Below are 16,908 nucleotides of genomic sequence, written 5' to 3' on the forward strand. Positions count from 1 at the left end.
CAGTGAGTCAACGACCAAAGCAGGAGCTCCTTAAGGTCTTCCAAGTACATGAGGTCTGTCACGTCTCTTGGGTCCTCTGACTTTCTCTCATAGCCAAACTGCTCTCTCTTTTCATCTCCCTCCATCCACACAGGCATGCAGCGTGGGAGTGACTGGCCTTAATTGAAGGGTGTGTGGGGTCACCGCACTTTTCACGGAGGTCCAATAGCTTTCTCAGGGCAAATGAGCAGATTGCGTTGTTTGTACTTCTGCTCCATTTACCCACATATCATTTACTTTGTCCAGGCTGGCAGGCAGGAGGCCAGATGGGGGGGAAGGACAGGTACTAGGTTAATAAAACAAAACTAAAAGACAGGAGTTAGGTCTGCAGCTGCATCCTCTGCCCACTATTGTGGTTTTGAAGTCTTAAATCTCCTAAGAGACAGTGTGTGACTCAGAACCTTGCTTTAAGAGTTTGGCTGCTTTATGTCAATACAGTGATAATCCTCCTTCCCCCAACTTTTCATGTTCTGGCTGTCATCATGATTAAATATATTTTTATATTTGAGCAAAAATCTTGTAAAATCTCCATCATACAGTAACCTCTGAAGGATCTGGCATTACAAGCACTGTTCATCCAAAGGGTTCAGTTCATCTATTGAACTATATACTGTAACAGGCAGATGAAGCCGAGCACAAAAGCTCAATATAACAGTCAGGCTCATACCATGTGAGAGTAGATATATGATACCACACTTCTCAAAGGAGTCATTTATATCTCAGTCATGGAGGGCATAAGTTCATGCCCAGTGAGTTTAGCAAGAAAACAAATTAACCAGCATTAATCAAGTAGGTGCCAGTCAGTTAAAGTTTAAACCTCTCTTACACTACTTCTATGGGTCACTGTCTGTGTAAGGTTGTGAGTATGTGAGTGTGTTTGTGTGGGCACACATTTTGTGTGTGTGTGTGTGTGTAAATGTTGAGTGACCGAACAGCTGGGGAATGCGTTGGCTAAAGGGGGTCAGTAGAGCACAACTTAGTTAAGTTATTAGTGTTATCTAACCTAATGTGTGCTATCTTTATTCTTGGATTCAATAGAAGTAACTGCTGAATAAATACTTTGTGACCAAAAAGTTTTTTATGTTTACAATGCAAAATACTAGCAGTTTACCACTCAAAATTCTTAATATTAAAGGTACAGTGTGCAGAATTTAGAGCACTGGTTCCCAACTGGTGGGTCTCGTTCCAAAAGTGGGTTGCAGGTCCATTCTGAATGGACCACAAGTGACTCACAAATGTGTCAAGTTTGTACAAAAATGCACTTTATTTCAAAGTACAGTGAATTTCCAGTTCAGAGCTTTTATTTTGGAGGGCAATTTCCTGCTGTAGAGGAGAACGGACAGCTAAATGACGGGCTGCAAACTAGCTCAAGGACATGGCCAAATGCAAGTATGACACTGAATATATTAAACTGTGTGGACCTTGAACTAGTGACTAAGAAGAAATTTGGACCCCATGGCTGGAACAGTCGGGAACCACTGATTTTGAGGGAGATATTGGCAGAAATTAAATGTAGTATTCATACTATATTTCCACCAAACACTTTTGGTTCGGTACCACTGAAACCAAAAGTTACCCTTCAGACATGGTACCTACACCCTTGATGTGCTCAGCATTTCCACTGCAAACCGTATTCTTTCATGTGGGTGGGTTTTTTTGTTACTCACTGCTCCGTCTAGTACTCACTGTATTTCCTCCTTTATCAGTTTGCATCCTGTTTATCATCCACAGAATAGGGCAGGCAATATTTAAAAATAGCGGGTTTGTGCATTTAGTCCTTCTCAGGCAAGCTCAGGGGTTTAGTGTTGCCGGAGCCCCCAGCAATGAAGCTCTGCAATGCTTTTTTTTTCTTCAAGGGAGGATTAGAATATATGCAGTTCACATATTCCAGTCAAAAATTATATATATTTTTAAATATTTGAGAGAGACAATAAAAACTAAAGTAATGGTCAAAGCTGTCACAGTGAAATTAAAGGTGTGCTGATGGATTCACATCGTCAGCTCATACATTGAGTAACATTACAAGTTAACGTTCCACCTTAAAAGTCAGTCAGCCCAGTGAATTAAGTTATTTTTTCTCAGACTACAGCTGCTGCAAGAGGCAGCAAAACATCCTTTCATTTTATAGTTACAGTTTACTAATAAAACTCTCCACAGTGTGAACAGTGGTTACATGAGCCTCAAAACCAGCCACAACTCAGCCCTGAGCAGAGTGACTGTCAGCTATTGACCAATCAACGAACTGCAGTGTTCACAGCTCCACCTTTTAGTACCAGATCTGTGTGCTTGGTACCCTAACAGAGGGGGGGACCAAAAATGAGGACAGTCAGGAGCAGTTCCATTGGTACCATCTACAACTTTTCACGGTGGAAACGGAAAAAAGCGTACCAGACTGAACTGTACTGTACTGTACTGCTCAGTGGAAAAGGGGCTTATGAATCAATGTTTACCATATTGCTCTTCAGTAGCCCAGAATGGACAAAGCAAACACTGGCTCTTGATAGGGGCATTTGCATTTTTGCATCTGCACTGTAGTTCAAGCTTCAGTTCTGCAATCTCACCACTATGCTGCTAAATCCTGCACACTGCACCTTTAAAACAATATTATTGTTATGGATTAACGACAAAATGTTCAAGAGTAACACACCACATCAGTCCCGTACTGGGATGCAGTGTGAATATGTGTCAGAGCCCTGCTAGAAATGAGCTGCTGAGTTACCAAACCCCTGGCACGGAAAAGGCTACTCAAACATCAACGTACCAAAAGCATGCACTTGAACTAGTCCTTCTTGGACCATCTCAAAAAGAAGCTACACCTTCTCTGAAGAAGGAATGTTACAGTTTAAGGCGATACATTTCCCTTAAACGAATAGTCCTTGGACTGTACTTTTATAGACTGAGCTTTGCTTAACTTGTTGGAACAAATGGTGCTTTGATTAATGAACTCTGATCCAGCACACACATACACACACGCGACACATGCACACAGAGCTGAACTGAAGACCCTCTGTTGAAACACAGCAGGTGCTATATGAAACTGCCCTCTCTGTGGTGTTACGTTAGGGTAACATTAAAAATCAGTTCCCTTTTGCTTTAGCTACATTGAAAATAACCACAGTAAAGAATACTGTTATAATGTCACCATGCTCATTTTTGGTCTTACCACAGTTTTACAAAAAATGATAACATATCTGTTTCCCACCGGTGCACCAGATAACCTCTGTAAGATGTTCCTGCAGCGTTAGCTTGCCTGGGCTTTCTCTATGGCTGCCAATTAGGAATGGTGTGTGCGCACTGAGGTGAATGCCAAGTTGGTCCACTCATAAAGCCTGCATTTCATTCTGTCTCTCTCTTTCTCTGTCTGACACACACACACACACACACACACACACACACATCCAATGTGCCCATGCAGAGAAACAAAGAACACACATAACCGGACGTTTGATGGAAATGTTTATGTATTTCAAATTCAGGTTGTGCCCTGAAGACGCCCATTCATCTCCTTCATATTAACCCTATTAGCAGTCTCACTGATAGAGCACAATGATATGGGTTGCCAGGATATTGCTGTTATTATTGCTGTGACTCTATTTTGAGACTCAATAATTCTCTCGCCCACACACTCGAGGTAACGAGAGGGGTATTTAGGTGTGAGAAAAAGAGCAGTTTGGAATTAAAAGCAACACAATTTTGTCCAGCTTCATAAAGCAGATGTCTCCAAATTGACCATGAGAGTGATCTGTTATATTATATTTTCCCGAGTGGAATAAACAACACAAAGCATGCCAGGTACTTTTGTCTCGCAATTAAATATATTATTTAATTTAGTGAGAAAAGGCTGTGAAAACAAGTTATCCCAAATCATTTTACAAGCATCATCACTGATCACATTATTTGAATAAATATCCGCCAAAACTGAACCCAGATTAAACACACACACACACACACACACACACACACACACACACACAATTGTACACAGACACAATGATTCAAAACTGACTTTATTTGGAAGCCTGTCTAGAAAATGAATCCATCATCATTTGAGTGGTGCCATCTGCACATATTGCAACATACACAAGCAGGCACAAACACACACACTGACACACACTCAAACGTCAGCACATCAACGTCAGACAATCCAAACAGTGCCCAGTGCTAGGCAACCATGCCATCCCAGTGCAGATGGCAGGGTCTGATCATGTTTATTTTACTCCAATCTAATGCACTTAAGTCCCATTGCCTGCCTTCTAAATGACGTTACTGGGGGATATGAAAGTCGTGCATATGTGCGTGCACGGAGAGGTCAGGACAGACCAACCAACCACTGTTGTATAATGGACTACATCTAAATGGTCAGTGTCCATTTAACCCTCTGTTGAGTTCCTGTTTTCAACAATTTAAATGGCAAAATAACAGATAAAGAATTCAGTCCTTGAGTTGAGGATGGCCTCATGTCCTCTCTTTGATTCTAGGCCACCCCACCTAACCTTGTTCGACAGCAGCAATGCATTTCTCCCATCTCTGGCATCCAGTACAATGGTGCTTTGCTTACACATCATTCCACATGATTCATCAAAAGCCTAGTCTTAATATACCCAAACTTGTTGGGTATATAAATGTGAAATCTTCTTAGCGAGACTTTCAACAGCCTTTTTTATTTAGAATAATTTCAACCAAGTCTGAAAACATGGTAGAGTGGAGCTACGACTTGTCTTCTCATGAGCTGTACTTTCCAGAGATGATTTGGGACACAGTGAGTCAGTCAGTACTGTATGTTGAGACATTTCCCCCAGATCAGAGGTCCACATAGACAGGAAGGGTGGATTGTCCTGCCATGACGTGTGGGTGTGGTTTTCCATGGTACAGCATAATGATGCACAGAGGCTGTGGTTATGGCGGTGAGTGGGTTGGCATGGCTTTGCTATCATGTAGATTGTAGCAATAAAACAGAGCTCAACCCGTTCTGCACGTTTGCAGACAGGATGAGCTGTCCAAGTCGTCAGGCCACTTCAGTCACTCCGCATTCCAATTATTAGAATCACCAGGATGACATCATAGATAAATAAATACCCTTTCTTGTTGCTCTCTTAACCTCTTTCACCTGCTATATTGGGCTGCACACCATTTTATCATGTCAGTCGCAAAGACTAATTAAAGGCTGTATCTATAATAATATTCTATACAAAAACAAACTGCATTCTATTTTCTGTTCATTTGCAAATGTTATTCGGCCTAGTTCTGGTTTGCACCTCTATGTCTGCGCGTCTGTCAGTCAGCAGTGACAGATTTTCAGGTCTGTCGGTGTGTAGTACCCCCCTCCTTTCCATTTCAGTGTGTTTAAAATGGGAGATCTATTTATACAGCATGTCAACAGGAGCTAGTTTCCTGGTTGCTTCGTCAGAGAGTTGGTCTGTCTGTGGCAGCAGGCTGGAGGGGCTTTAGGCTCTTCATCCCCCCTGGTGAGGCTCTATCCCAATAGGCTTAGCAGCACGGGCCTAGGCAGCTGCCACAAGGATGGGTGGGCATGAGATAAATTGCTCTTTCTCCACCAGAACAATGAAGAAACACACAAACAGTCAGCCTAACAGATATTCATGCTGCGGTGTTCACGTAAACACACATACAGATACCTACCACACCCGCTAACACATCAGGTCATATGATGGATGAACTAGGATTGTGGCATATGCATAGTTTGGGTTGTGCACTGAACAAACTTGTCTTGTTGGTTAATCAATTAAAACTAATAGGAGTCTTCATGCTTAATGGCAGGACAGCTGAATAGAAGGCCAGTGCCTTAAAGGGGAACACCTCCTAAATTAAGAATTCCAACAGGTAATTTCCGTGGCCTAGGAAAGTTCAAGCAATATTTGTGGACATGAGCTACTCACTGGGCAGCATGGTGGTGTGGTGGTTAGAACAGTTGCCTCACAGCAAGAGGGTTCCTGGTTTGTTCCCAGGAGAGAGCCCTTCTGTGTGAAGTTTGCATGTTCTCCTCTTGTCAGCATGGGTTTTCTCCGGGTACTCCGGCTTCCTCCCACAGTCCAAAGACATGCAGGTTGGGGATAGGTTAACTGGTAACTCTAAATTGTCCGTAGTCGTGAATGTGAATGTGAATGTTTGTCTGTCTGTATGTGTCAGCCCTGTGATAGTCTGGTGACCTGTCCATGGTGTACCCTGCCTCTTACCTAGTAGCGTTAGCCTGATACCGGAACATCCATGTACAGAGTTTAAATGTGAAGACAGTTATGCTCAAGCATAATTTACTCATCTGGCCAAAAACAAGACAGCAGTCTAAGTTGAGGACGCAAGTTATAGTCTACTCGGCTCTTGTACGATTTCATCAGCTCGCCATGCAACTTTAGTAATGTAGTAATGTTAGGAGGTCTGGAGGATAACGATGATCATCGATCATGCAGTAGAGAAAAATCACTTTTCTTGGTTTTGTATGGATCACACCCAAGATGAGTTTTAATTTTCTTTTGATACTGGCTGCCTGCAGGTTCATCCAACCCTTTCTGCAGTCACTTTCCTCTCATGCAGTATAACGATTTATCACTTCCTGCCCTCCATTTGAATTTTGCGTGTCATAATAGTCACATGATTGCAAACAAGCATTGGTTATTTTAAGCCACCTAAAAAGTCAGTTTCAGTTTAAGTGTACACTGTATTAAGAATATTTTCACCACTTTACCTTGCCATTGGGACGGGGAAATGAAGCAGTTATCTCAAAGCCCCCAGACTCACCTGATAAACAGTAATTTTACTTTGCAGAACACGAGTTATATAAAAGTGTCAAACAGACAATATGAGTAGCAGAATGTTGCTCTATCATCACTATCACCTGACAGATGTGCACATACACACATGCTTACACAGTCCACATAGTTTCATATCCATATCTGAGAGCAGTTCATGTTGAGGTCTGATCTCCCAACGCTGTGTGCTCAGCTGTGTGTAACACCTAAGAGCCAACTATTGACAAGTATTGTAGCAGTACACAGCATGAGTGGCCCCGGGGCTGTGTACGGGACGAGAGTGTCCCACAGAACTATTGACTTTGTTAACAAGGAATAAATGACTGTTGTTGTTTCTCTTCATGTTTTTCTGTGAGAAGTGATGTCATATTCTCCTTACTCTAGCCCTTAACAAGCTATTTTCCTTTGCTCAGCATCTCCTCTGCTCTTTCAATCCTTTCCTTATTTCATGTATCACTTTTGACCAACCTTTCCCTCCCTCTGTACTGTTCCAGTTAGTTATGTAATCCCAGCGTCCGTGTCATTTGGGACCTCATATTGACAGCCTAGTCCTCCGCTGAGCCAGTGTAGTTAGCCACCCCACCCCAGGCAGCTGGGGAAGCATGACACAACATGACATACTGAAAATTATTGATTCCATAAAGACTTTGTGCGCTCATGACACTGTTTATGCTTTACAATTGACGCGGCCATCAGCATTAGCATGACTTTCACTTGGTACCTACCAAATTTGAGTTACATAATCTGCCTTGTGTGTGGGTTCAAAACAGTCTTGTCAGTTGATGTTATGTGACCAGTGTTGACTGCAAACCAGAAAAGACTAGAACTCGGGGATTTAATACACGCTTAGCCCTAAACTGACAAACAGCACACAATTCCTCGCTGACCTGATTCTTCTTATCTTGATGAAGTGAGTGGGATAACAATGATACCTGGCTGCCAGATGTGAACTACAAAAAAAACCTCATGTGTCCTGTGATGAACATGATTTTTACAACCAAGTTGGCAAGTTTTGTATTAAATGAGGGCTTTTCTGGCTCATTTAAACAGATTCTTGAGAACACTATCTCTCTTTTTAAGTGATGTCTTGTCTTGAGTTGACTTGAAGTGTAATTCTGAAAAACTAGTCCGTGGTAGAAGGTTGCATTTGTTTTTAATAAAGGCCTTTCTGGTCATTTGTGTATTTTTCTAGGGAAAACCAAGACTTTCTGTTTCTACTGTAACTACAGTGACACACCAGTGAACTGTGTAAAAAACATCCTAGACGTCACAGAAACAGTTGGAGAAAAACACACTTGCCTGAGATGTAGATGTCTTGGACTGTAAAAGAAAATTATTTAAAAAAAAACTTAAGAAAGCCAAAAGTAGCATCTAATTATACATATAACTCTGTCACATGTTAGATTGTGGACGTGATTGGAAGAGAAGGGATGATGCATAAGAGGCCATATATGAAATTTATAATACAATGAAAATGTGTATGAACTCCCTCTGCAATGTGCCCATGTTATCTTATTGGCATGGGTGTCCTGTGGTCTCCACACAGCATCCAGTCACAATGTGGAGTTTCTGGAATAGTCTGTCTTTCGTCTATAACCTTTAATGCAACTCCACCCTGTCCTCTAGTGAAATCTGTCTGCACTGCACTGTTGTTGCCCTGCTCAAAAATAAATGACCCACAGCCCCATCTACTGGTGCATTTGTGAAGTGCGATATTAAAACCCAGACACACTGGCTTTCTCTACAAAATCTTTTACTGGTATAGTTGCTTGAAACAATGATGTCATAAAGAACCATAGAATATTCCATTACTTTTTTTAAGTTACATTCACATACATGTAAACATCTGCACTTAAAATATTTACAGAAACTTTAACAAATTACTTTTGCATTATTATCTTATATACTCATCTCTTTGTAGCCTTTGTAGACATAGAGACAGAAATGCCATTAAACATTTGACGTTTGACTCTGTGCCATCTTGGTCATGTTATCCTTCCAGAAACATTCCAATATACCAAATTCACATTCCAATTCTTAGCTTCAATGAACATCCTATGTTTGGGTGTAACGTATGATCTCACTCAGGTCATAGCCTGTCACCGCAAAGGCATAACCATCGCCATCGCAGAACTTAGCGCCACAGATCTGTGTGTCTGTCACACACTCATTGTGCAAATGGGCAACCTGAATGCAAATGAGAAAAAAACAGAGTCGGGGTCTCATTGGCAGTAAAAGAAAATGATCTAACATAAGTAAAACCTGTGGGTAAAGCACTATAAACTGTGCCTTGATTCTAAACATATTAAGAAAATAAATTATGCTTTCTGTTTTAAGAGCAGTTACCTCCACACTGTTGGTCTCTGGGGTCAGCGTCAGGTGCCACACTCTGACTAGAGAGTCCTCAGCAGCAGACAGAAGCTAAAGCAAAAGCAAAATTAAGTGGTATGAGATAAACAATAAATAATAATCGAGAACCACCTTAACATGATTTTGAGCTAAATAAATAATAGCTAAATAATTTAAATATCTATTTATCATTTCAAATGATAAATCCTAACACAATCAACAGATTTTTTTTATTCAATTTGGTTTATTCAACTCACCAGCCCAGAAAAAGGAGCAATGTCTAGTGAGTATATCCAGCGAGCGTGGGCGTTGATCTCAGCATGCAGGATTCCCGTCACTGCCTCATAGAGACGGATCTGGCCTGTGCCGTAACCTGCCACCACTGTACCTTTCCACAGCTTGACAGATGAGCAGCTCATACTGAGAGCAGTGAGGAAGATGGAGGATGATTGCCATCAGGGCATTAAGGGAAAATATAATGGACATTAGATTAGAGCGAGGAGCGGAAATGAAGAAGAAACAAAGGACGGTGGAAAGGAACATATTGGAGAGTTGACAAGTGCAACAATGCGTGAAGAGGGGAGAGAGATAGAGAGGAAAGTAAGAGTAGAGGAGGAGTAACAGTGATGGAGTTTCACCAAAGGTCACTTTATGTTAGCTCAGTCTTACATCATACACCAAAAATGACAAAACTATAATGCGGTCAACTTCTTACTCAAAGCCAGGGATATTGTTTAGCAGCTGAAATTCCTCTCCAGACTTCCACACACACAGGTTGCCCCCATCATCGGCACTGACCAGATCGGCTATGCACTCCTGAGGGGAGGGAGACAGCAGCAGAGTGGAAGGGATTATGTAACTCATAGAATCATAGTAGGTCCTCGAAGTATTACATAAAGTCGTAATTTATTTAAGTATGTCTGTCATTAATGGAAAAAGTTAAGAGCAAATCACTATAGGTTCAGATAGGCAGACTGCAAACAATGAACAAGCACACACACCATACCTGGCTGCCAGAGCACTCCGAGGCCATGTCAGTGATGGACTCCTTATGCTCCTCCAGGACCTCAGACAGGGTAATATTACTGCCTTTACTGGGAACATCAAATACCAGAATTGCACCAGATGAGACGCCTAGACAGAGAGAAAGAGACAGTGGAGCTTTGTCCTGTATTTCGAATATACGTAAATATATTCCACTCAGTACTTACCCACACATATATAACTCTCCCACACTGCTGATATCCCCCGAGCAAACACTGCCTGAGCTGGGACACAAACAAGTTCTGTGAGTGCACGACATTTGGCATAAAACTGCAACTGGTAAAATGTATGACTGCACAAATGTATTACATCATGTGAGTAAAATACCAGCAGTATCTATGAGTCAGCTTAACAACGCAGAAACAAATTGTTCATGTTACTGCCATTTGTGATTGTGCAGATATAATAATGTGGGTGTAGATGCCTGAAAATGTCATTATAATAATCAGATTCTCCCACTGATGTTCTTAATTATATTTATGTTATTAAGATGGATTAACTACACTGACACATGTACAGGAACAAAAAATTATACTTGTGTCATCTTCTATTGTCTCATCATACTGTATCATATCTCATTGTACTGCATCGTATTATATATTTAATCTTTTCAAACTAGTCATGCAAATACAGGTCAGACTTTGATCCACTGTTTAAATGTAAGTGTACCTGTGGGTGTTTCCGGAGTATCCAGTGCATGCCAGTACACCATGATGGAGCCATCAGATTCATACATCTAAAACAATGGATTAATATGAAAGTAAAAGGCTGCAAAAACACTCAACAACACAAATATACAACACAGCCACTGTAAGTACACAAGTAGCAATGCTTCCTCCAAACATGGCGACTGCCAATGACTGCAGAAAAAGCACACAAAAACTCACCTGAATGCCTTTCTGAGAAGTCACCACCAGCAGATCACGAGATGGCAGGGGACAAAACGCAGCCTGTTACAAGAAAACAAAGGATTTCTTTAATTCTTATGATACAGTCAAATGCATATGCAGTATGCAGGAGCAAAAAACAAAATAAGACCTATTAGAGAATGTAGTTCACTTTTTCCATAAACTTTCTTAACTGTGTGTGAGGTGATTTTGTTTTATTGTTTGAGAAATGTACTCTAAAACACATTGGACTGGGAATCCAATGGTGACAATGACTATGTGCTTACTTTCCACATTAACAGTGCATCCATACTGGGGAGCAGTACAGGACTTGCAGCCCTTATTACACAAAGGCCTAGTCCCCCAGCATTAGGGCAGTGCAGCAGGGCACTTATCCTAAATATGCAAAGAAGACAACAAAAACGTTTTTATGCACCTGTGAGGCATCACCAATGAAGACATGTGTCTGCAGAAGTCAATGGGCACAGACTTTAGCTGGCCACTAATTTTAAATTAAATGACTCTTTTTGCTGCATTGCAAGTTTATCTCTATGTATGTTAACGTTTGTCCCCCTAAAATTGAAGAAATCACTTCCAGGACCACGCTGCCTGTCCCACCTGCTCTCACTGTGTACAGTGTTATGAACACACTGTATACGCTGCACTGTGTCCTGACCTGCATGATGAGCGACGTGCTTGTGGCGACATTGGGCTCCTTGGACTGCAGCTGACGGTGGGAATAGTTGAGTCCGTCCCAGGACGCGCTGACCATGTTGACCACGTTAGCATGGACCACCGTGAAGTAGGTGAGGCGCCGCGGGGCGATGCGTAGCACGCCGAGGTTGTTGTACAGCGCCGAGGCGCTGTTTTTGATCTGGATGCTCTTCTCTTTGTGATACATGGAGCTGTCTTCTCTTAGCAGCGCACTATGTTGAAATGGCAGTCTAATCTGGTATCAGTCTAAGAGATGGAGATAAAGAGTCTAGTTAAATTCAAGATTAGCAGTTTCATTAAAACACACAGGCCTACTGTCATTTGGCAACTGGCAACGCAAGTACTAAACATTAGCAGCAAGCTAACCGAGGTATGTTAGCAAGAAGCCAACTGCAGCGTCAATAAAAGAGGCCACCGTTACTTTTCTGTGTCTTATTGCTCAAACTCTTGCTTCAAATCACACAGCAATTGACCCGGCAGCCACTGGCGCTGTCATAGTCAGCCATTACATATACAGTTAATCTGAACCAAGCACTTTTTTAGCTCTTGTTAGCAACAGGATTACCTCCGCGTCCTTCGCAGCCATAGAGACAACGCCACCCCTACGTAATACGTCATCCTTGCGTTCTCGGTTGCTGAGCAACCACAGACTACACGGAAAAGGGTACAAAGAAGAGAATGTGGTAAGGTTGTGAACTGACTTGATATTTTCTTATTAAAGGCCAGACAGTGATAACTGTTTGTACACGGTTGAATGATGATATGTTGTGCCATTTTAACTGTGTAACTATAATGAGCTGACCTAAAATTAAACGATACAGATTATTTACAACTAGTAACGTTAACTAGCAGGTGTATCTAAATAGCTAACGTTAGCTAACAAAATTAATTTTAGCTTGCTTATTAATATATTAATTGTTTAGGTTAATTAGTAAAATAACAATATAAACCGGTCGAATTACCTGACACTTGATCAAAATGCTGTTTAAAGATGACGTAAACTGGCAAAGTGGGCTATTACATTTTACAAAAATAACTTATTCATCCATATTTCAAATTATAAAAAGTTGTCATACACTGCATGAAACTACTAAGCCAACTCTGAAACAAAGAAATATTCTGCTGTGTAATTTATTGCATCATGTCTCCCCTAAAACTCTTATTTTTGGAAGTTATGTTAAAGCTTGTGATTCTACAGTGACTTCCTGTTTACTAAGTTGATTGCTACATATGTGTTTAAGCAAGCCATTTACACATTTATGAAGTCTTAACCACCTAAGACATTTCCTAAGTTTTAAGTGTGCAGCTTGATTTGGGGAAATAGTTTTGACTAGCTGGTATTTACTGAGAACAATAGAAGGCCTTTACATGCAGTCTTATTAATGGATTTAGTTAGTGCCTCTCACACATTGTTGTATAAACTTTAACATTAATAAACCTATGTTCTAATTCTGCAAGTAAATTCAGTAAGCAAGAGCAATATAACTCCTGTAAATATTCAGTGAATTATAATTTTGCATCAGTTTCCATTGAGAAATGATAACTGTGTGAAGTTTGATCGTTGCCACCAGAGTGTGCTAATGTTTACCAAATGACATTTTCACAGCAACATGCCAACTGATAAGGACCGATGTTATTCTATTTTAAATCCTCACAAACATGTTTTGTTTTTCATTTTGACATCCATGTTTTTCTCTATCATACTTCACACCAGCCTCTGAGCCAAGATGCCCCGCTCTGCAGCCAAGACCCAAGCTGACAAGCAAAGACGTACGTCGTCTGTCCAAAAACATACACCTCGAACGCAGGACGTGGAAGTGGAAGATATATCTGGGAGCTCAACTCAGGCCAAGATGCCCCGCTCTGCAGCCAAGATCCAAGCTGACAAGCAAAGACATATGTCATCTGTCCAAATACATACAGCTTCAATGCAGGACCTGGAAGAGAAAGATATCAGTTCTGGTTGCTCAACTCAGGCCCAATGGGAAGACATTTTGATCCAGGAGGATGCACATGAGGCAGTGGGGGAGATCATGGACGAACTGTTGAGCCAAGTCATGGAAGGCTGTTTCAAAGTGTACATTGAAAGGCAGGTAAAGCTGAAAGGCATATGCACTTTTTATTATGATCTCACTGAAATGTGAACATCATCTTACTGATTGACACTCATGGAGAGACCAATGCAGTTATTCATCTTGCTGTCATCTGATTCAACCACACATAATATACTGTATGTACATCTAACATCGGAGATATTGCCTGTCTTTGCCCCTAAGCTAGCACCTTTCACCGCATCCTGGGCCAAGACCTACCTCACACAGATTCTAGATCAGCAAATCCTGTGCCCAGATGAAGGAGAAGCACCAGAGGAAGCATCTGAAACAGAAGACTCAGAGCCAATGCCAGCAACTTCAGATGCCTGGGTTCAAGGATGTGTGCCTGTTGTGAATGCTACCCCTCGACCTCACTCTGCCTCAAAACAGGTATGCTTGATATTTCTTTTCTCCAAGTCTTATTTAAGGTCTTCTATGTCCATATTTACAGTATATCTATATCCCAATTGTATTTCTGCCTAACAGGAGGCTGACATTGGCCAGGTTCCAGTACAAACAGAGCCAAGGGTCAACAAACAATGCAATGTTATGGCCCAAACAAACAGCTCTCCAAAGCAATCTGAAAAGGAAACAAGTCCCAGGAGGCCTGTCAGTTACGATTGCTATAAAGTGCTTAGTCCTCGCCCCCTACCAAAAATTGATTTAAAGAAAAAGCAACAGGTTAATATACCTCCCAAGCCTGCTTCAGGCAAAATACTGCCACCCCTGTCATGTTCAGCAGAAAAAACAGAAGAGGAAGTAGAAGGTAAAGATTGGACACAGTCTGCTTCTAACCATAAGACTGGATCATTATATCAACATAAGAACTACCAACCCATACGAAGGCTCGATCCGTCCTGCTTGCCTCGACACTGCATCTTTCCTCAGTATGAGATTGTGGATAATGAGTACACAAAACCCAATTCCAAGAAACCAAGCGGACCATCCAAACTAGAGGCAAGATATAACAAGCAGCCAACAGAGAGGACTGTATCCTCACTGAAGCAACAAACCAGCTCCAAGGATCAGCCAGCAAAGCTTCTGAGGAGAAATGAGGCAGATGTCTGGCTGAAGAAATTGTCTCCCTCCAGACATAGGAAGGAAGGGACGGTGTCCTCTGGGCCTCTGAGCCTGGACACAATGGTTTTGGCCAAAGGTGTTTCTCTCCAAGATCCCCATGCAGTTGAAATGAACCCTGTCAAATGTAACCCTCCTACGCAGTCTACCAAGCTGAGGCTGATACGAAGTGATGCAGCTGTGCCACTGTTTTCAGTTGATCAGGTTACAGCAGGTCCACCACCTCAGGTCACCCCTTTGTTTCAATCCAAGAAGTGTGAAAACTGATTATAAAATTTAGTGACAATACATGTCTATGACTATTTTTAGAGCAGGATGACCATTATGTTAACTCATGGCCCCAGTAAAAGACTCTGCTTTCTGTCTGTATTGTGGCTTTTGTGGTCAAGACAAAAAGTGAATACAATTGTAATGTATCAAATGACCATGAACACCACATAGTGAACCTTGAGCCTTCAGGCTCCCTGTAGAAGGTGTCTGATAAACTTTTCTCTCCTGTTCTTCTTTTTTTTGTTCAGAGCATTTTCTGTATAAATGTGCACATTACAATACATTAAGACAAAAGAGCATGAGATAAAAAATCAAAGTAGATGACATAGCCCAGGAAATATTTGTTATTGTAACTGTGAATTGTTATATGGCATTATGCTTTGTATTACAGAATGTGTACATGTTTTTATTACAACTGGAGCAGCTCCCTGTGACAGAGGTGATTATCGAAATGATAAATAACACTGTATACAAACATGAAAGGTAAATACAATTCATACATAGCTAACTGTGAAAGTGAAGTGGCATTTACTAACTTAGGGATGAAAAAGCCCTGAGATTACTAAGGTTGGAGGGGAGGGTAACGTCACGGCTGACAGGAGCTAAATATAAGTGAGGTTCACAAAATGACACACAATATTTTTCAAGTAGAGAGTATTAAAATGATTTGAAATTTCACCACAGCACCATCTGCTGACATATACTGGACATACATGATACATTGGCAAAGTTGTGAACTGACTTTTACAGAGCTGCTCTCCAATGTTTTGTTCAAAGACAGTCAATCTGGAGATGTGTGGACGCTTGTGTCTTTAACTCAAGTTTTGAAGTTCAGCTGCATTTTTGAAGCAACAGGCCATCTCAAGCTATTAAAGTTTTTTCTAAATTAAGTGTCACATTGTTAAATTAATTAAGCCTCATATCCAGTGGGTCTGTGATGACATAAACCTAAATCTGGTTGTGATTTACTTACTTATGGTTTATGTGGCACACAGTGTAAAAATACAGTTCTCAAGCAGCAAAATAAAAAATTATGCAACCACAGTTTGTGTAAGTTATGTGTGATTTCTGTAATTGTGACTTGCATGTTTTAACTGCATAAAAATTAAAAGGAAAATGTTCTATTAATCCTGTGTACAGTGCTGCATGTGGTGACAATCTCTTTTGCTGAGAGGGCACTTGAGATCAAAATTGGGCTGGCCCATGAACTAAAATGAGTTAAACACCTTTGAAAATATGGTTAATGAATATGTTAAAAAAATCTTCCTGCATGCTCGCTTGTTTTTCATCATAATGGCATATAATGGCTAACTTTAGCATAAAATGTCCCCCGTGTTACTGTGCAAAACAGTATCAGAGGGCACAGGGCACACACACACACACATATATATAATTGTGTATGTATAAATGTAAGCATCAAAAACGTTTAAATTACAAAAAACATTTGGTGAGGAATATTACTGAATATGGCTATACAAAAATTGTATTACTCATATTTGTAATTTAAGTTGAGCAAACATGACAGTGTCACCTACTTAATAAATGAATAATTTTAACTAATTCTGCTTACATATCATTCCATTATATGGTAAAAGGTGGTTAATAATGTAAGATGTAATAATGTAAGAAATAAGTGTACACAAAATATATCATACTGTCATGGGGACTCAA

At 40.9% G+C, this 16,908-nt stretch overlaps 2 protein-coding genes across 3 annotated transcripts; one reads left to right on the top strand and one right to left on the bottom strand.

Annotated features, from left to right (window-relative positions):
* Nucleotides 1–8,539: 8,539 nt before the first annotated feature.
* On the bottom strand, nucleotides 8,540–14,833 carry wdr54 (WD repeat domain 54). Of its 2 annotated transcripts, none has more exons than XM_078170795.1 (10): nucleotides 14,726–14,833; nucleotides 11,760–12,043; nucleotides 11,084–11,146; nucleotides 10,866–10,932; nucleotides 10,364–10,420; nucleotides 10,159–10,286; nucleotides 9,868–9,968; nucleotides 9,410–9,572; nucleotides 9,150–9,224; nucleotides 8,540–8,990 (listed from the first exon to the last, which is right to left on the bottom strand). In XM_078170795.1, the coding sequence occupies exons 2-10, from the start codon at nucleotides 11,982–11,984 to the stop codon at nucleotides 8,859–8,861; spliced, it is 1,011 nt and encodes a 336-aa protein (XP_078026921.1). In that variant the 5' UTR covers nucleotides 11,985–12,043; nucleotides 14,726–14,833; the 3' UTR covers nucleotides 8,540–8,858. The 2 variants fall into 2 exon arrangements, with proteins under 2 accessions (XP_078026921.1, XP_033476063.1); XM_033620172.2 differs by lacking the exon at nucleotides 14,726–14,833 and adding an exon at nucleotides 12,363–12,424.
* Nucleotides 13,525–16,271, top strand: c20h2orf81 (chromosome 20 C2orf81 homolog). Its single transcript, XM_033620316.2, has 3 exons — nucleotides 13,525–13,890; nucleotides 14,074–14,280; nucleotides 14,377–16,271. Exons 1-3 carry the CDS (start codon nucleotides 13,525–13,527, stop codon nucleotides 15,232–15,234), a joined length of 1,431 nt encoding a protein of 476 aa, XP_033476207.1. The 3' UTR covers nucleotides 15,235–16,271.
* Nucleotides 16,272–16,908: the final 637 nt, after the last annotated feature.

The sequence above is a fragment of the Epinephelus lanceolatus genome, chromosome 9 (assembly GCF_041903045.1).
Source record: "Epinephelus lanceolatus isolate andai-2023 chromosome 9, ASM4190304v1, whole genome shotgun sequence".
NCBI classification, from domain to species: domain Eukaryota; kingdom Metazoa; phylum Chordata; class Actinopteri; order Perciformes; family Serranidae; genus Epinephelus; species Epinephelus lanceolatus.